This window comes from Mesoplodon bidens (assembly GCF_964165515.1).
Source record: "Mesoplodon bidens genome assembly, chromosome: 7".
Taxonomy (NCBI): Eukaryota; Metazoa; Chordata; class Mammalia; order Artiodactyla; family Ziphiidae; genus Mesoplodon; species Mesoplodon bidens.
Genome location: NC_138164.1, coordinates 73,870,896 through 73,891,886, shown reverse-complemented (window position 1 = coordinate 73,891,886; position 20,991 = coordinate 73,870,896). Strand labels below are relative to the sequence as shown.

At 37.5% G+C, this 20,991-nt stretch overlaps 1 protein-coding gene across 3 annotated transcripts in view; it reads left to right on the top strand.

The window, feature by feature from the left end:
• Positions 1 to 20,991, top strand: part of CTSC (cathepsin C) — a 42,094-nt gene that overhangs the window by 7,205 nt on the left and 13,898 nt on the right. The window contains exons 3-5 of one of the 3 annotated variants that reach the window (XM_081238530.1): positions 13,430 to 13,596; positions 16,848 to 17,003; positions 19,715 to 19,830. In XM_081238530.1, the coding sequence (XP_081094656.1) occupies positions 13,430 to 13,596; positions 16,848 to 17,003; positions 19,715 to 19,830 (439 nt within the window). Of the gene's footprint in view, positions 1 to 847; positions 1,110 to 2,591; positions 4,955 to 13,429; positions 13,597 to 16,847; positions 17,004 to 19,714; positions 19,831 to 20,991 lie in introns of those variants that run through there. The other 2 variants (XM_081238532.1, XM_081238531.1) reach the window with 2 other exon arrangements.

Genomic DNA, 20,991 nt, shown 5'->3' with positions numbered 1-20,991 from the left:
TCTTTACACTTCTGTAGAATTTGTTCATTTTTTACCATGAGCATGTATAAAGCTCTTCTACACCATCCTCTACCGAATTGCCAAGGAAGAAAGTGGTATGACACAAACTCAGTTTCAAAGAATACCCTCAAGTTGAATAAGCTTTCTAACCTTTTACTGTTTCTCACTTTACTTTCTCTGAGGCTGTAAAAGGGGGCAGTAGCGAATGAACTCAGATTTTATTTTGAACATTAAGCTACTCAAGGGCTGAAGAAGATGCATAGAGGGAAACTAGACTCATTAGGCTGAAAACTGAATTTGGGGATAGTTAAGCAGACTTCACTGATTTCTAATTGAGTTTTTGTTTGGGACCTATCAGTCTTCGTAGAACTATAAGCTAAAAACACTACCGTGAGTATTTCTAAAGCAGGTTGGTACTCAAATCAAGAACAGTATGTTGGGAAATCCATACCAGAGGATTTATTTACCCATTTTGTGTGCTAGTGACTTACAAATTTCAAGCTTGTCACAGCAGTTAGAAATGTGAATTATGTGTTTCTACAGTAAAGGATTTGGGAGTCTCGTGCGATTTTTCTGTTGTGCCTTCTGGGTTCATTTTTAAGATATAACAAACTTTCAGAATATTTGTTATTGGGATAGATTTACCTGTTTTAATGCAGATTCAACACACCAAGATGAGTTTGTCTTTTTTAAAAAAAATAACTTGATGTTTACTTTTAAAAGTGTTTAAATTGAGGAAAAGAATCAGAAGTTAAGCACTTAACACATGTCTAGCTCTTTGTTTTCTTTCATGATATTGCTTAATCTCAACATAATGACTCAGTTTTCCATTGTAAACCCTTCGTAGGATGTCACTGATTTTATCAGTCAGTTTTTCATGCAACTGGGAACTGTGGGGATATATGATATGCCACATCTGAGGAACAAACTGGGTGAGCTCCGTTGAAATATTTTTAACTTTCTTACTAAAAGCAAGCTTCCCTCCTCCTTGGTGGCTTATGAAAATTAATGTTTATTTACTCATCAGGGAGAGGAAGATGGAGAACAGAGAGATTATGGTTTTCTTATAGATTTCTTGCTTGAGCCTGCTTATTTGCTACTTCTTATCTGCCTGCACTATTTATTTTCGTGTTAGTATGTTCTGTTTGCACACATCAAATTAGCTTTCTCAAGCATGATGCTCATAACATAAGTGGACATGAAACCAAAAAGATAAAGACTCAGTTAAGGAAAGGTTGGTTCAAATTCAGTTCACATCCTTGAAGTAGCTATGCTGCCTGAGGTTGCTCATTCTTTTCTAAAAAGACTCAAGAGGGACCCATGTGAACCATGGCATTTTAGTTGTCTTCCAGTAGAGAAGGTGGCTCTTCCAGAGAAACTGACGTACCTGTCAGTCATCCCTTTGAGACATCACCTATCTTCTTTTAAACTGGTTCCTTCTCAGAACAGACTATTGACTAGGGAGAAGAGGATCTTTTTCACTCTGTACATTCTCTTCACACTTTCAGAATAGATGTGTTAATCATTGCTCTCTCTGGATCCATAAATTTAGATGTCTAAAATTTTGATGGAAAAATGGGTGGTTAGAGAGAAAAAGTTGATAGGGACTTACCCTCCCTTACATTTCATATAACAGATTTTCCCCTTTCCCTTCCTCTTTTACTTAGCTCTTAAGTAAGGAAGTGAGATATGAAAAAGGGAACTGGGGCAAGTGTTGAAAGCACCGTAGCCTTATCCTGTATCAGCGTTTTTCAAACTGTTTAATGGGCCAGCGGTGGCCCACACATGTGCCAGGAAGGAATTGCTCATAAGTTGTATCACTTCATCTTTTTAAGCTTTAAAGGTTGTTCTAGGCAGCCACTAATAACACATCAAAGTGAAAATTAGAGCTGAAACCAATAAGCTCTTTCTCCTGAATTTATTTCTGATGGTTGCATAAGTGTAGACTGCCTTAAATAGTTTCTTTTCAGAACTTCTCAGAATCTTTAATATACTGTATGGTGGTAGCTGAGGAGGGAGATATAATAGGAAGGTTTTCTAAAATAAGTTTACCATTATTTCCTCACAAAAATTTAAGGTATTCTCAGAATGCAGTTTACAAAATTCTGTCTTAAAACTTTCATTCTTTCTCCTTATTAGGGAGATGCTTCTCCCAGCAGAAGAGATTGACCCTAGTATTTGCTCTGTAAATGGGATAAATAGCCTTGTACCTAAAAATATTGATCAAAGTAGCATTAAGCCTACATTTAGAATTTGTAAGGTGTATATGTTATTATGTCTTGGTTGCTAGATTAGCCTCTTTCTTAACTACATTTCAAAACTATGTTAGGCTTATTTGGTAGCATTTAATTTAAAATGCATCTGCATGTGCTTCTTGAGCATGTTGGCTGCATGCACGATACGTATTGCTTAAGCATTCAGCTTTTGAGAATGGCGGCTTTTTGTGAATGTCTTAAATAGCATTTAAAAATACCAGCATCTGAAATACTAAATACTAGTATTTTTTTTCACTTAAAGAAATTAATATGTTTAAATTTTTAAGAGACAGTGATCCTTGTTGGCTTGTAACTCTAGTTTTTATTGTCTTTTAGTTATTAAATAGAGCATCTGTTGAGGGGCTCTTTTAAAACCACAGCCAAAAACAGACTTTGGGGCTAAGAGGCAAGAGGCAGAGCAGCATGCGGCAGTGGACCTACCTACCTCTAACAGCTAGCAGAGGCCTCTAGCAGCTACAGTCCCTTCTGGAGTCTTTATGTGCATGTAACATACAAAGAAGTCCTGGTAACCTACCTCCAAGGCAGCTGCCCTCCTGAACACTTCCTTGGAAAGCAGCAACTGCCATTTTGGAATGTGAACAGCCAAAGACCAAGCAGGAAAAAGAAACAAAATCTGGAAGTCTTAGGTGGCTTCACCATTCAGCCTTTGAATAAAAGGAACAATATGCAACATACATTTCTTGCTTATTTTCTCTTTTGAAAACTCTTCTGTTGAAATGATTTTTTCAGACTGCTTTTAGGACTTGACTTATTTGTTTTATTTTGTTAACAGTGCAAATTTTACTCACAGTTAAATGAACTTCCCAAGTGCCTTCTCTTTCTCTAATTACCTTGAGGAGCCCCAACACCTATTATAAGAATAAAATTAGGCTTCAGAATATCTTGAGATGCACAGATACATTATGGGTGGGAAGATGGTCCCAGGGGGACATGTTTGGGGGAGGAGGCTTTCTGAGATAAACCAAACCGCTGAAGGGTCCCTTTTATAGATCATAGATCTGCAGTACCCCTGTCCAGAAATATGGTATGATTAATACATTTTTTTTGGTGTTTTTTAAAATTAGGTGCCAGCCTTGTGCTAAGAACTTGACATGCTTTACGTTACAAAAATCCCATGAAGTAGATATTACTAGCTTCAATTTTCAGATAGGGGAAATTAGTCTCATACAGTGTTTAAACTCACACAGCTTCTAACTGTAGAATGATATGGGCTGTTTGTCAAGTTTGTTTCACAAAGAAGTATTGGTACTTGAAGTCACATTTTGGGCAGGTTTTCTGGTGAATCCTAGTCTGTAAGCATCACAAATGTTAGTTCAGTGCACTGTATTGGCTCTTGTTGAAATTTTAGGAGAAGAATTGGCTTGAACCTTTGATTTCCTTACCAAATGAGGCGACTGACTTTCCTTCCTAAGCCCAGATCCCTTATTCAAGACAAAAATTTACCTTCTCCTTCTCTTTATGGTTCTCCAAATTGAAGGAGAGTTTTGTAAACTTCAAGTTAAGTATGCTTGCTAAGTTTACTTCTCTTAATTACACTGTTGTTCAAACTGATTGCTGTCTTTTAGGTCTTTCCTGCTAATAAACAATGGACTAGTCTCCTCCTCATTTGTTTAGAGCTGATTAAACATCAGCCTTGGCAAACCAAAAATGTGGGGCTACATCTAATTCTTATTGTCTGGGAGGACTTTTCTGCATCCCTTGAATTGCTTCTTGAGTGGAGGAGTCTTTCTCTAGATAGTAGGTTGTCATCATTACTTTATTGGGTCAGATAATTACTTATATCATTTGAGAGGCACTGGTCTGCTGTTCTGGGAAGGTTATATCTTATAAAAACTAAATAAGAGTACATCCGACTGCCACCTGGATACTTTCTTCTATCCTGATGATTCTTTATCACTCAGGACCTTGATTCCACCTCTGTGAAATTCCCCAGCTTTCTCCCTTACTGGGAGGAATGTCATTATTTTGGTTCCAATTGTACTTTGCAGGTGTCTCTGCCCTGGTAGTACTAACTCTGCTGTAAATGGAATGACTTGATAGCGTGTCATCTTCTTCCAGACTGAAGATCTGTGTATCTTCAGCACCTAATGCATGTAGAACTTTATCTTGGAACTTTAGTTTGGAAAATTATCCACATTTCTCTTGTCTTTTCAAAGACTTCAGAAGTAATGCCAGCTTACAAAGAATTAATTCTATAGGGTTCTAGAAGCTCAAATCAGGAACGGTGCTATGTTTATATTTTTGGTCCTCTGTTCTCAAAAAAATATTAGGTTACATACTTACAGGGTTCTGTAAGAGTTGTGTATTTTCAAACTGATTGTCCGGATGTAAATACTGACAAAGCAACCAATGTGTATAAGAATATATTTAGCAAGGCATCTAAAATCACCCCTACTAAAGTGTTTTCTTCCCCCCCCCCCCGTTTCTTTGAGTATCTTTGCATCTAAATGTTTGTTTTGATTATGGAAGAGAAAACTTGGGTACAAAATTGCAGGTATTTGTGTTAGTAGGCCCCATAATAGATTACTGTTTAGCATTCTCTGTTGTAATTGCCTGTTTGTCCTTTCCTCTGGCCTTTAAACTCCTTGAGGGCAATGATCAACGCTGTATTAATGGCCATTTTATTCCTTATGTGTAGTTCAATATGTGATAAATAATAGTCCTTCAATAAATATTTGTAAGAGAAAGAAAATTGAATAATATACCATTGTGTTCTGTTGTTTTATTGTTGTGTTTCTGAAAGTATTTTTACCTTTGTGTCCTTAGAGGCTATGGTGGACCCTCAGGCCATAGTTGTTGAATGACTGTAGAAAACAGATGAGACTTTAACATTTTATTCTGCTTATATATTATATTTTAATTTTTGTGTGAGACTGTAGAGGCTAAGATAAACCTCAGAGTTAAAAATAGTAAAGTTCTAACTTTCAGAATTACTGAAAAGTAAATTAGCTGTCAGGGGAAATAGTGAGCTTTATCTGTGACTGCAGTGGTTCCCCAAAGCCTGGATAACCAAGGACTGAAACTAGCCTAGGGTGCTGTGGGCTGTGCCCCCCCACCCCTTAAGAAGCACCAGCTAAAGGTTAGAGTCGATGAACTCTAAGATTTCTTCCAACCTTACAGTTTAAGAGATTATGAGCAAGTAAATGAGGAATGAGCCAAGGGACTTTGTCTACCTTGCTGGGTGTCAAATTGCTGTTTTCTTAACTAGTTCTGGAACGTATGTTTTGGTTTAAATGGAACATCTTTTCAGCCCTGGAAATAAATTTATGGTCCTCCATTTTCGTATGTAAATCTGATTGCCAGTTCCTTCAGTAAAATGCTGGAGGTTATTTGGTTGCAACCACTGCAGCAATTTCCTGGCAGTTTCACAACTCATTAAAATTCAACTTTTTAAATAAATGGTTAAGTCTGGTTAGTGGGCAGAAAAGGAAAGCTAATCCTTGAAACTGACAGGGAAGTTTATTTCTGAGGTAAGATGTGACACTCTTGGTTGGGTTGGAAAAATATCAATTTAGGAAAATATGCCTTGTTCTCCTTTGTTGCCATCTAATGGCTTCATTCACACTCCAGACCTGACAGCAGATGGAAGCAGTTAATTTGCACTTACGTAGACATGTACAGTAAACAGATGGCAAAAAACTGAATAAACACTGTTCTTCAGTATTGCTGGAATGTAATCTATATGTATGGTGTATCATCAAACCATTTAACTTCATGCAAGGTGTTCTTTTCTGAAATGGTGAATGATATTGATGAATTAGACCTAGATGTCCAAATTTTTAATAGGTATTCCACAGTATGTATACATACATTTAAAAAATTATATACATGCACTACTATACTAACATGTTTGCTATCAAACATGAAATAATATTAAATGATTAAATATTTGATTTATTTATTGTCACAAAAACATGTCCTGCCAAAATATATCTCATTATGATATTCTCTGGAAACAATGTAAAACTATGTTTCATTATCATGATTTTGTTGCCGAAAAAAGCAATGTAAGGATTTCTGTTACCGATCATTTTTATTACTGCCAATTTTCAACATTTGGAAACAATTTTCTAGTTAAAATGTTTCAAGTAAAGAATTTTAATTTTGACACATTTTGTTAAAAGTATGAAAGTGTCACTGGTAGAGTTTAGAAGAATTACTGTTTGGTATTTAAATGATGTTTGGTGTTAAATGATGACAATTTAATGGGCAAATTTTAAAACGGAGACATTTGCTTTATTGATAAAATATTAAAAAGTGAATACCGCAATGCTGGAACCATTTCAAAACATGTTTTCAAAAACTCATACCAGACATAGGGCAAATGTAAGCTTTGTTATTTTCTTATGTTTTCTTATATTTACATCATTAGTATTTGCAAATCCTGGTTTCTTTGCAAGTATTATTTTAAGCCACTTGTTCATTTTGTGCGAGTTAGCTTAATTACATCAGATGTACATAAGTGAGTTTAAGCAGGCACATGTAAAAGGGAATGTGCTGTGTCCTAACCATCTTTAGGCAGCATACTGCATGTAACAGGTGAACATCTGACACTGGAACTGAGTGGGGTTATCAGTGTTGCTTTGTATATTAAATAATAGTGGAGGTTGGTTTTCAATTTTATTTCTATGCTACAAATAGAAATAGAAATTATAAGATTTTTCTTTCTAATATTTTAATGGATTGTCTTCTCATTTTGGAAAATCACTGGTTGACAGGATAAAACCTGTATCAACTGCTCAGCTGACAGTTTGGGCTAGAGTATAAGTTCTTTGACAGCATGAGTAAAGTCTTAAATGGCTTTGTATCCCATGTGGTAACAGTTGGTAGTATTTATATTGTTACTTGTTTAGTGTTTTATAATTTTTTAAACTCTTCAAGCTTCAGTGTCATCCTTATCCTCAATAGGAATCCAGTGAAGTAGATATCATTCCCATTATCAGCTGAAGAAACTGAGGCTCCTTAGTTGTGACTTGCTCAAGGTTACATAAATGATAAGTGGCAGAACAGGGATTTAAAGGGCAAAGTCCTTTTTCACTAAAGTACATTTTTTCTCATAGCTAGTGCATTACATAAAGGAAGTATTCAAATATTTGCTAAGTGTAATCAGGAAAACAGTGGAACAAAAGGTATAAGTGATCTTCCCCCACTTAGTGTCAAAAAGCAGTTGAGAAAGAGATCCAGGATAAATAACTTAAGTTCTAAAATATCCCAACCTTTTCTTTTTCAATTGGTTAACATTAGTAGGTAATTGGATGGAATTGGAGAATTGATAAAGTGAATGGGAAATTGAAGAAAGGTGGTTTCAAGAATGTTTGGCAACCCAGTGTTAATCTTGAAGAAGCAAATGGAGAGTTACTGAATCCTAGTAGTTTTCTAAACTCAAGTGCTAGGGTTTGGAATTTCTTCAAATTTTATGCAATTATCTATTTGTTGCAATAGAAATTGGCATAAATGAATAGAAATTTAAATTATGCCATCTGTGCAAGGCAGTATTCAGAGACTGATGTTTATATAAATAAAATAAATGAAAACCCTTAGAAAAAAAAATTAAGCTACATTTCAAGCTGGATAGTGTGGCCAAAACTTCAACTTCTTAATTGGTAATAATGTCAGAAATCACAAAAGATGTATTTTACAATAGCAGGGAAAATGACAAACATTGAGAACATTCAAATCAAGAAAATAACGGGGGCACAGTGTGTGGTCCTCTCAAATTAAGGTACTCAGTACTTGGCTTCTGGGGGGGTTAAATATCTCTTTTCTACTAAATTGTAGCTGTCCTGCACAGTGATATCACAGTCCTGTCCTACCTTTCATACAGTAATTTCAGATTCTAAAAGAAGACCGAATTATTTTAGACTGGGAAAACTACAGAATAAAATAAAATAAAAATTTTAAATGGAAAATAATTCCATCAATTTAATGTATAAGAAGTGGTACATAAATGGATAGCATCTCTTAGTAATTTGCTTAAGTAAAAACAGTTGTAGTGTTTTAGGATTATTTAGGGTTACTTAGAATGTATAAATATTCTATGTAAGTAAGGAGTATGTCTAAATTATTTACCTGGCTTTGTGAATAATAAATAAGAAATCCACAGATGTAAGGACTGTGTAGTTAGGAAACTTGAAGGGATATTTTGGAACTTTCAGGTCAACTTAAATTTACAAGTAGGGAAGCTGAGGTTTGGGGAGGAAAACTAACATTTCTGAAGTAATACAAGAAGTCAGAACTTGGGTCTCTGTGACCCACTTCTTTTAATTATAAATTTCTTTTAATTATAAAAGTGTCACTCTTCTTTTAATTATAAATTTTTCTAAGTTTCTTGTGTTATTGTTTAAATAGGACTTGGCATTTGTTGTTCTATTATTCATTTATTTATTCACTCCTTCAATAACTAATTGCTTTCTAGTGCCAGTGTCCTAGTTAATGAATAAACAAAAAATCCTCTTCTCACAGTGGTTATGTGGAAAGAACAACCCTCACAGGCTGTTAGGAAAATTAAACGGGTTAGTATATATAAAATACAACCTATGAGGTTGAGTCTGTTATCATCATCCTGATTTTATAGATGAGGACATTGAAAGTACAGAGAGGGTAAGTAACTTGTTCAGGATCACACAGCCAGTAAGTGGCAGAGCTGGATCCAGTCCAGGTAGTCGAGCCTGCAGACTACATCCTTTACCTCTGGCCTGTATCAAAAGCCCTTGACAGAAAGGGTAAAAAGACTGGACTAGCCAGGACAACATAAACACCTGAATAGTGGGAAATCACCATTAGGGCTACTGGAGAACTTAGGTGACCCCTAAAAAGGGTCTTGGGCAACAATCTGGATCTGACTCATGAGAGCCAATTAATTTCCAGCTTTGTTTTTTAAAGGAAATAATGAATAAAGCAATGATTCTTGTAACCTTTAAACTCATATTTTAATTCTCTCTTCTCTAACTTTGCAAAGTCACTTTTTTTTTCCCATGAAAAGCATAATGCTTATTATCCCAAAAGATCATTGTGAGGCTCACATGATATAGATGAAAACCCTCTGCAAATTGCTTAAGCCTTTCCTGCATGGTTTCTAGGTATCTCCTCTCCGTGTTTTTGGCAATTGACCTGTATGTTTATTTCTCTAGCACTTTGTGAGAAGACAAAGTGTATGAAGAAATGTTGCATGGTATTTGGGAAGAATGCTTGGTTATAAATTCTAGTTCAACCATCTCTTTTAGGTCTCTTTTTTTGTCCCCCGAGACTGTATTATCTTTATGTTCTCTTGAACCTCTAAGATTTCTGAGTAATCTGTAAAATGTTTATAAAGTATGATGTGATAGGTAAATGTTAAGGTCCTATAGTTCTGTAATATTGATGGTGAAGGGTATAGAGTTGTTGAACAAATACGAATGGTAAGGATTTTTAGCACAATTGATCATGCTTCAGTGATATTGTTCCCCCTCCAATCAAAATAACAAATCAGCCTTTCCCTCACAGGGGAAGTTCATTTGGTGTTAGCCATCATGCTTATAAGTTGTGCCAACTAGGTGAACAAAAACCACACTGATGAGAAACATGGGGCCCATTTCTTCTAACTTGAATGCCCCTGACTCTTTTGGTACATTGGGAAAGTCATTTCATCTGTGATCTAAATTTTCTGCCTGGGTGGGGAAATTTCCCAGGCTTTTTCAAGCATGGTTAACTTGCTGGACCACATGATTTGGGTTCAAATAAATAACCACGTTATTTACATGTTTGTTTATTTTGTTGAATTCCCAGCGTCTTAAGGTCTGGGGCTGCATCAATACATATGTGCATGTGTGCCTAGCACCTAGCACCTAGCATGATGCCTGGGAAATATTATGTGACCAATAAGCTTTTGATAAATAAGTGAAAGAACTTAGAAAAATACAAAATAGGTTATATAAATCATGATTTTTTTCAGGAAGTGTAATCATAATCCTAGACAGGTCAGAGTTAGTCTCTAGCAACATCTGGACCATCCTTCATAGGTGTCCTCTTCTAGGGCTTTGTAGGCTATGTTTCTTATCCTTAGGAAACAGGAATATTTTTTAAAGTGATTAATTTCATGAAATGTGTATAACTATCTTCATTTGTAAATAACCAAGAAAATCCCACCCAAAGACCATTTTCACCTTTCATTTTTTAAAAATCCTATTTCATAAAAATTTTACTTATTTGCACTCCACTTAAGTACTATCTTATAGTTTTTTCCTCTTAATACATCATAGGTTATTTTTCTTTCTTTCTTTCTTTTTTTTTTTTTTTTTTGGCTGCATTGCACAGCTTGTGGGGTTTTAGTTCCCCAAACAGGGATCAAACCTGGGCCTATGGCTGTGAGAGCATGGAGTCCTAACCACTGGATCACCAGGGAATTCCCAGGTTTTCTTTTTTTCTATTGTTCTATACAGAGAGGTCAGCAAACTTTTTCTTAACAGGGTCAGATAGTAAATGTTTTAGGCTTTGTGAGCCTTATGGTCTCTGTGGGAGCTCCCCAGTCCTGCTGCTGTAGCACCAAAGCAGCCAGAGATAAGATATTCAATACTATAAACAAGTGGGTCTGGCTGTGTTCCAATAACACCATATTTATAAAAGGAAGCAGCCTTCTCTAGCCTCTTCTACTGTAATGAACATCTTCCTGTGTTTAGCCTTTTTTTTTCATTTATGTGTATTTGACAATTTCTACAAGTTAGCTCTGAAAAACTCTTAAAGCCTTGTCAGACTGCTTTCTAATAACAGCACTGGTTGGGGGGAGCAGTGGCCTACCCAGCTGGCCTGTCTGCATCATACGAGGTTGCCAATATAGAACAGTTTTTTTTTTTTTTTTTTGCGGTACGTGGGCCTCTCACTGTTGTGGCCTCTCCCGTTGCGGAGCACAGGCTCCGGACGCGCAGGCTCAGTGGCCATGGCTCACGGGCCCAGCCGCTCCGCGGCACGTGGGATCCTCCTGGACTGGGGCACGAACCCGTGTCGCCGGCATCGGCAGGCGGACTATCAACCACTGCGCCACCAGGGAAGCCCTCGAACAGTTTTTGATTATAAAAATAGTAGTTACAGATAGTTCAGCATAATAAATATAAACTTTATTAACCTTTTCACACAACATACCCTCCAGTGTTGCAGCCTGGTCATGTCCTAGGCCTTTATTTCTGTGTTCCTGTATCCTGAGTTGCGGCTTTAGCAGGGAAATGAGGAGTGGTGAGCCAAACTCATGCCAGTGGAGATATTCTTAGCCAGAAGTAGGGAGACTGGCTTCACAGTGTTATGAACCACCAAGGAAGAAGCAAAATGTACATATGAATAGCCCAAAGTAACTTATCTTGTGTAGCTTAGTGGCAGTGAATCCCAGGATTCAGACCTAGCTCTTTTGAATCCTAAGGCCATACATTTTTAACTCTATGCCTCAATATGATTTGAATTCAGAGTTAGATGCAGTAAGGTAGTTTTACCTTTAAGAGTAGTTTAGCCTACACATTCCTTTAAACTTGCAGTTTGCAAACTATAAGTCTGTTTTTGTAAATGAAGTTTTATTGGAACACAGTGTAGTTCATTCACTTATGCATTTCCTGTGTACCTTTCACACTGCAGTGGTAGAGTTGAGTGATGATGACAGAGGACTGATAACCTGCATTTACTGTTTGGCCCTTAAAAAGAAGTTTGCCACCCCCTCGGCATAGGTAAAGTAGCATCCATTATATTAGATTCAGTCCACAAACTACCTCCTGAGGGCCAAAACCAACCGTGTACTTTTTTTTTTTTTTTTTTTTTTCGGTACGCGGCCCTCTCACTGTTGTGGCCTCTCCCATTGCGGAGCACAGGCTCCGGAGCGGCCATGGCTCACAGGCCCAGCCGCTCCGCGGCATGTGGGATCTTCCTGGACTGGGGCACGAACCCGTGTCCCCTGCATCGGCAGGCGGACTCTCAACCACTGCGCCACCAGGGAAGCCCCCAACCGCGTACTTTTGTAAAGAAAAGCATTGAAACACAGCTGCTTGCCGTGCTGATTTGTTTGTGTTGCCTTTGACTGCTTTTGTGCTTCTGTTCCATTAAATTAAGTCAATGCCTGAAATTGTCTGTATCCAAGTCCCTTCATAAAGAAATTTAGCGTGCATTGTTTTCCTTTCTTCCTCCCATGCTCTCTGCTCTCATTCTGGATTATATATCCTTCCTCCATGAGGACATGTTATAACATGAGGGTTTTTAGGCTCTGGAGCCAAAGCATCTGAGTTCAGATACTAGATCTATCACTATATACAGTTGACCCTTGAACAACATGCGTTTGAACTACGCGGGTCCACTTCTACGCAGATTTTTTTTCCATAAATACGTACTTCAGTACTACATGAGCCGAGGCTGGTTGATTCCTTGGAAGCAGAGCCCAGGATGGGAATGGCTGACTATAAAGTAATATGTGGATTTTTGACTGTGGAGAGTCAGTGCCCCTGCGCTATTCAAAGGTCAACTGCAGTTATTTTTCAGTGTTAACATCAACATAAGACAACGGGCCATACTAGTGAAATAAAGTGGAGAGAATATTTAATAATCAGGTCACTTTAACTCCCTCATGATTAGAATATGCTAATAAATTGGGAGGTTAACAGAAGAAAAAATTTTAATTTTTTGGAAAATTTTCACCATATGTTCTTGTATTTTGCTGTAATATATCTTCTCTGAGTGGAAAAGTATAGTCTGACAAACTGAGCAGAATTTTGTTTCTGCCACTTCACAGCTCTGTTACCTTAGGTAGGGGCTGCTTACCCTCTCTGAGCTGAACCTCCACTTACTCACTGGTAAAATGGGATTATTGGTGCCTGTCTCCTCATAGGCTTAATGAGGTAACTTTTGTAAAATGCCTGGAATGGGGCAGATGCTCTAAAAATGTTAGTTTCTTTCCCTGCCTTTTGTTCCCCAGAGGTGTTTGTTGTGTAAATTTTGCTTGGTAATCAGTGATGCTAATCGTAGAAAAGTTTATTTCGCAAAGTTTAGTTCGCAAACTGAAACCTCTCAGTTTTTGTTTTGGTTGGCAGTGGCTGGTCCCTAGGATGAAACGAAAAAGGGGCATCTTTACTGTGAATGGGAGACAAGGAAACAGACCTGAGAGAGGAACACAGATTCACTTGTCTTTTCCTTTTCTTATTTGATTGCAGTATAAAGAAGAGGGTGGCAAGGTAACTAGTTACTGCCACGAAACCATGACTGGCTGGGTGCATGATGTGCTGGGCAGGAACTGGGCTTGTTTCACAGGAAAGAAGGAGGGAAATACCTCTGAGAATGTGAACGTGAACACAGCACACCTTGAGAATCTCCAGGAAAAGTGAGTTGTCGTAAATGAAAGATACATATAGTTTTTTATAATATGTATGTCTGTCTTAATTCTTGGAAAATTTAATTTGATTATATAAAATTTATTTGACTTAGAAAACATAAGCCATGTTATGTACAACTTTCCTGGAAAAATACATTGAGTGATAGAGAAGAAAGTAGTTTTTCAAAGTACTTCAAAAGTAATGGACCAATGATAGCTTTAAAGAATATTTATATAAAGGACCACAGAATTGCAGTGAGTTATACAGAAAAGTCATTTTATTATTGCCATGTAATAATATGTTGCATAATACTTGTAGATACCTATGTTTATGTTGCAACAAATATAGGTGATGCTAATTGAACATAAGTTTTTTTTTGTTGTTTTTTTTACAACTTTATTGGAGTATAATTGCTTCACAATGGTGTGTTAGTTTCTGCTTTATAACAAAGTGAATCAGTTATACATATACATCTGTTCCCATATCCCTTCCCTCTTGCGTCTCCCTCCCTCCCACCCTCCCTATCCCACGCCTCCAGGCGGTCACAAAGCACCTATCTGATCTCCCTGTGCTATGCGGCTGCTTCCCACTAGCTATCTACCTTACGTTTGGTAGTGTATATATGAACATAAGTTTTAAACAAGGAAATAAATAACTGAAATTAAAGTTCTTAGTATTTATGTAGCGTATTAGTTTCCTGGGGCTGCCCTAACAGAGTACCACCGACTGAATGGTTTAAGCAACAGAAACTTATTTTCTCACAATTCTGGAGGCTATAAGTCCAAGATAAGGTGTCAGCAGGTTTAGTTTCTTCTGAGGCCTCTGTCCCTGGCTTGCAGATGGCTGCTCACTGTTGTCCTACATGGTCATCCTGTCTGTGTCCTAATCTCCATTTCTTAAAAGTACACCAGTCATATTGGATTAGGGCCCACCCATACGGCCTCATGTAACCTTAATGTCCTCTTTAAAGGCCCTGTCTCTGAATACAGTCACATTCTGATGTACTGGAGGTTGGAACTTGAACACATGAATTTGAGGAGGACACAATTCAGTGTATAACTTTAAGTTTTTGTTGAGTTGGGTCCAGTTTAAGTAACTCTGAACCACACAAGAGATTTCAGACTTTTATTAGTTTGGAAGGGAAAGATAAATATTAGCAGTAGCAAATTTTCTGTTTTGTTTGGTTGTGAAATCCACTGAAAGTGTACATGAACAAATCATCCAAAGCCAGACCACACTGGCAGTGAATGACTCTGCAGCAGAGAAGGTGGGGGGACATGAGTTCAAAGAGGACACATTGCACTTGTCTGGGGAAGTGCTCCCCAAGATTTAGACTCATTCATCACCTCCATTTTGGACTTAGCTTTTTAATTGCTTTGTTTGGATTGATCCTTGAGCAACACATTTCCTATGAAGCTGTTCACTATTCACCCTACTAATTAGGACATACTGTGTACTATGTACTGTTCTGACATTTCAAACATTGCCTAATTTAGTGAAGAAGCTACTAACCGGAGTGCTCAGAATCTATGTTGCCTCACTTGTAAAGTAAGCATTTAGGACTAAATTACCATCAAGGTCTCTTTCAGCTCTTAATGATCTGATTTCAAGATAGACATTTACAATTTAAAATATATTCCTGTGTCTTAAGAAACAACAACTGTAACTGGCTTTTGTTGTGTTGTCAGAAATAGAATACAGGCAGCTTTATAATCTATTTCATAAAGGTACCTCTCTGGTTTCACATTTTTCAACAAATAGGAAAGGATTTTGATAAAAACATTAAAACATTATCAATGTGGTTGCACATTTTTCTTATTATTTTCAGTGCTTCCAGGTTTTTTGACTATATCAAAATACTCTCTGTGAACATCTAAATTAAAAGAGAAAGAAAAGTTCAAAGTATGCCTAACATGTTACTCAGGTTACGTATATCTTGCTTTGCATAATTGAATGTTAATGAAAGTCTTGGGTAGTGAGTCACACTTAAGTTACAGAATGTTATGTATGTATGTATGCATGTATGTATGTATGGCTGCGTTGGGTCTTTGTTACTGTGCTCTGGCTTTCTCTAGTTGTGGTGAGCGGGGGCTACTCTTTGTTGCGGTGCATGGGCTTCTCATTGCAGTGGCTTCTCTTGCTGCAGAGCACGGGCTCTAGGTGCACGGGCTTCAGTAGTTGTGGCTCATGGGCTTAGGGGCTCCACGGCCAGAATCTTTTTTAGTAGAAATAACATGGTGAATTCTGTTAATTCCTAGCACCTGGCACATACGTGTGATTACATGTTTAAGTTAAATGAATAATCAACTCCCTCAGTTTTTTTGCTTTGTAAACATGCTCTTTGTGTGTTAGACTTGTTTACATCTGTATCCAAGCATTTGGCATCAGGTAAACCAGTGTCTTTCAGATTTTAATGTTGCTGTGAATCATCTGGGGATCTTGTTAAAAAAAAAAAAATGTAGATTCTGATTCAGGTGGCCTGGGTTGGATACTTAGAGTCTGCATTTCTAGCAAGCTTCCAGGTGCTTCTGCTGATACTGGCTCAAGAACCAAATTTGAGTAACAAGGATATAAACCAAATGTCCCTATGGAACCATTTTTTTCCCATCATGTGGTTATAATGCTTGCCATGCTATATATATATTGTATACAGTTTTGCTGTCCTCCCCCCTGCCTTTTTTTTTATTATTACAAAGTTTAAAAGGTACATTGTAGAAATTGTAGAGGGTGAGGGAAAGGTGATGATCCTATGTCACCACTCACAGATAACCATGGTTGTATGTACTTATGGTATAAATATAAATGTACACTTTCACAAAAATTGATTAATTCTGTATAAACTTCTTTGATATTCTGCTTTTTGTTTAATATAGTGTGAAGTCTTCCATATCACTAAATAATCTTCCAGACATTTTTACTGAATAAACTATATAGCAAATGAAGTACCATTATTTATTTAATCCATCCCTTACCTTAGAATATTTGTCTATAATCTAGCACTAGTATAAAAATGTTTCACTGAACATCCTTATACATACATCTTAGTTCACTTGAACTTTTATTTTCATAGGACACATTCCAATTCTAGGCTATCGATACAGATATAGATGTAGAGATATGGACATTGACATATCCAGTTGCCTTCCTGAAAGATTATACCACTTTCCACTCAGGCCCACAGTATAAGAGTGCCTATTTTAACGGGATCTATTTACATCAGTAAAGAGTGTATCTGAAGCTGTCTTACTTTTGCTGGCAGGTATTCTAATAGGCTCTACAAATATAACCACAACTTTGTGAAAGCTATCAATGCCATTCAGAAGTCTTGGACTGCGACCGCATACATGGAATATGAGACTCTTACACTGAAAGAGATGATTAGGAGAGGTGGTGGCCACAGCCGGAGAATTCCAAGGTAATAAAGCACATGTCTTTATCACTAATAAAGATATTTGTATCAATTGATATCCTCCTCCCTGGGCTGTTCATCATTTTATTGGTCATCCTAACTTAGACTTTTTATGTTATCTTTTCTCTGACCATCTCCCTTTCCTATTCATACATACTCGGATGTTCTCCAAGCCCTATTTATGGGTTTTGCTTTCACAGCATCTTCCATTTCCTTTACTCTCTTTCCATTTTCTACACTTTGGCTTAGGGCTTTGTCATCTCTATCCTGTATAATGGATCAGCTTCCTGCCTTCTCTCTCTTTGGTTTCTACCCCTCCCTGTCCCCACTCTTAGCCATTCTATGAAATACTGCCTGTTACATCTTCTTACACCCAGCTATGATTGGGTTACTACCTATTGTCTAATGAATAAATTTAGCCTGGTAATCAAAGCCATCTAAATTTGCCCATAACTGTATTGACTACCTTGACCTGCTTTCAAATAATATGATAGAAAATTCCTGAAAACTTTCATCTACCTCCATTCATGACACTCCCTTTGCCTCAGATACCCCTGAACTTACCTATAGAAACTGTCAAATTTGCCACCTGTAAAAATATCAAAATCCTTTCTCTGTTTTTAGGTCCAGCAAAAAATATTCCATATTTATTGATATACCTCTTCTACCTTCAGCCAGAAGTGGCATTTCCCATCTTTAGTTTATATACCCCATGGTGTATTTCTTATGGAAAATTATATCGTTCTTTGAATTTATACAGTGAGGAATTTGGTAGATTTATTCCCTCAAAACTATAGCTGGGGGCCTCCCTGGTGGCGCAGTGGTTGAGAGTCCGCCTGCCGATGCAGGGGATACGGGTTCGTGCCCCGGTCTGGGGGGATCCCATATGCCGCGGAGCGGCTGGGCCCGTGAGCCATGGCCGCTGGGCCTGCGCGTCCGGAGCCTGTGCTCCGCAACGGGAGAGGCCACAACAGTGAGAGGCCCGCATACCGCAAAAAGAAAAAAAAAAAAAAAAAAAAAAAAAAAAACTATAGCTGGATTTAGCAGACTATGTAGTTTCTCTCACAGTTCTACCCATATCTGAAAAGAATCTTATACAGTGTTTCTCAAAGTGTATTCTGAGGAATGACTAGTCTGTGAGATGCTCTGGTTAGTCGAAATTGGGAATGGGAGCATATTGTATTCCTTCTCAGATTCACTAAAGTGAAAGAGCCATCTTGTATCTGTGTGAGACGAGAAGTTGAGACCTGTTCAGTAACAAGCCAAAGGAGAACCCGGAGGAGGTGGGGTCAGCACTGGAGCCTAGGGAGACTGGGACTCCTGTCTGGAAGACTGAGCCTCAGACCCAACTGCTTTGCCATGTGTCAGGTGCCATGTTTCTGAAGAACTCTTGTAGAAAAACATATTGTTTATGGACATCTGAGTCCAGAGCTCTCTGCAGATTCTTAAAAGAATCTGGACCCAAATGATTGAGAGCCAATAATGTATAGTGTGCCTGTGATGTTTGTAATTCTCACTTCTCCATCTCCCTAATTTCTCTTTCACTGTCTTCATTTTCACTCCACTGAGCTTTGTTGTCACATTGCTTTTGTTTTATCTGTGTGTGCACTGATGGGTAAACACTCTGCCTTATAGGATGTTAGGAAGAAGGAAGTTAACAATTGCCTGTTTTGTGCCAGATAGTCACCTAAATGTATCAGCAGCATGTTTAGTCTTAATGACATAGATGATGATGATGGTGGTGGTGATCATCATAATAGCTTAATAATTTAGTAAGGACTTATCAGAGACAAGGCCATGTTTTAAGTACTTGTTAATCATTATTACATTGAATTTTCATAACAATCCTTTGCAGTAGGCATGATTATACCCATCTTTTTTGTTGTTGTTGTTGTTTTGGGGTTTTTTGTTTGTTTTTGCGGTACGCGGGCCTCTCACTGTTGTGGCCTCTCCCGTTGCGGAGCAGAGGCTCCGGACGCGCAGGCTCAGCAGCCATGTCTCATGGGCCTAGCCACTCCGCGGCATGTGGGATCCTCCCGGACTGGGGCACAAACCCGTGTCCCCTTCATCGGCAGGCAGACTCTCAACCACTGCACCACCAGGGAAGCCCCTATTATACCCATCTTAATAAGAGGTGATCATAGTTTTGTGATGTTAAGGTCTTTGACGAATATTACACAGCTAGTAAGTGGTAAAGCCATTTGTGGCCATCTTTGTGTCTTACTTTCATCTGTTTGTGGAGCTAGTCTGCCTGCTTCTACTTAGATCTTTTATTTCCATGCCTTCACTTCTTTTACTGCTACCATCACCACCATCTCCAGAGTCAAACATCAGTAATTCCTCTATTTTCTCTAAATCCTTTGTAGGCCATCTTCAGTTTCTCACATCTGCTTTCTTGGTCAAAATGTATTAAAAGTAAGAGAATGCAGCTATTTAGGCATACTAAAATTAGCAATGGCAATATACGAAACCAACATTATTTCACCAGGGAAAATTACTAGATCCTGAAAAAGAAATGGGTAATTTATACAACTTAGTTATATAATTGACACATTGCATAATAGACACATTTTTGTATAATAGACACATTGAAACACTGATAGACAAGTGCTCTTTGGATCTGAATCTACATTCTAGCCAGCCAGGTGGTTGAAATCATGGAATCATCCTCAAAGGAAAGAATATATATTGACATCAAATGTCTGTTTCCATCCTAGGCCCAAACCTGCACCAATAACTGATGAAATACAGAAAAAGATTTTGCATTTGCCAGCATCCTGGGACTGGAGAAATGTTCATGGTACCAACTTTGTTACTCCTGTTCGAAACCAAGGTAAAAAAAAAGAAGTCCGATTTTTTTCCCATTAATTCATTCTGAAATATTTATTGAACATTTACTATGTGCCAGGCTCTCAGATTTTGGGGATACAGAGGTGAATAGGTTATGATCCACTTTAGTAAAGAAATGGAAAATATATAACTAATGAATACTCACTTCTTTTTCTGTCCATGACAGACTTTGGTAGTAGATAATCTCTCCAGCAGGGCTCAGCATTTCTTCAGTATCCTTCTCAGTGTGTTCCAGGTAGCTAATGAAATTAGAGTGATACGTAAACCAAACTCATTTGCCCTCCTAGTCACTTGTGTAGAAACAAAGAATTGCATGCAGCCAAAATTGGTCTTCCTTCTGCAAGTGGTTTGCTGGAATCCTTTTTTTTTTTTTAATTGAAGTATAATAGATTTACAATGTATTAGTTTCAGGTGTACAGCAAAGTGATTCAGTTTATATATATATATATTCCTTTTCAGATTCTTTTCCATTATAGTTTATTAAAAGACATTGAATATAGTTCCCTGTGCTATACAGTAGGTCCTTGTTGTTTATCTACTTTATATATAGTAGTGTGTATCTGTTAATCCCAAACTCCTAATTTATCCCTCCCCTTTCCCCTTTGGTAACCACAGTTTTTTTTCTATGTCTGTGAGTCTGTTTCTGTTTTGTAAATAAGTTCATTTGTATCATTTTTTAGATTCTACATGTAAGTGATATATGATATTTGTCTTTGATTTACTTTACTTAGTATGATAATCTCTAGGACCATCATGTTGCTGCAAATGGCAATATTTCATTTTTTTATGGCTGAGTAATATTCCATTGTGTATATATACCACATCTTCTTTATGCTGGAATCCTTCTTTACTACCTGTCTGCCCACTCTACCCCTTTTTCCTCCCCCATCATTTAGTTTTTAATTACTATAGGAGCCCAGAAAATGAATCCTTAAATTTTTTTCTGGTATAGTAGATTTTTTGAGCTGTGTAAAGACCTTTCAATTAACTTTACCCCAGGATGAGACATATAATGGTAAGTATTAACTCAGCTTCCTGAATGGTGGGCTGGAGGCAGAGCCCAGGTTTACCAAAATTATCACTGTAATTGCATTTTATCAGTTATTTTTGGAAATTGGATACAGGATGAGTAGGTTTAATAACT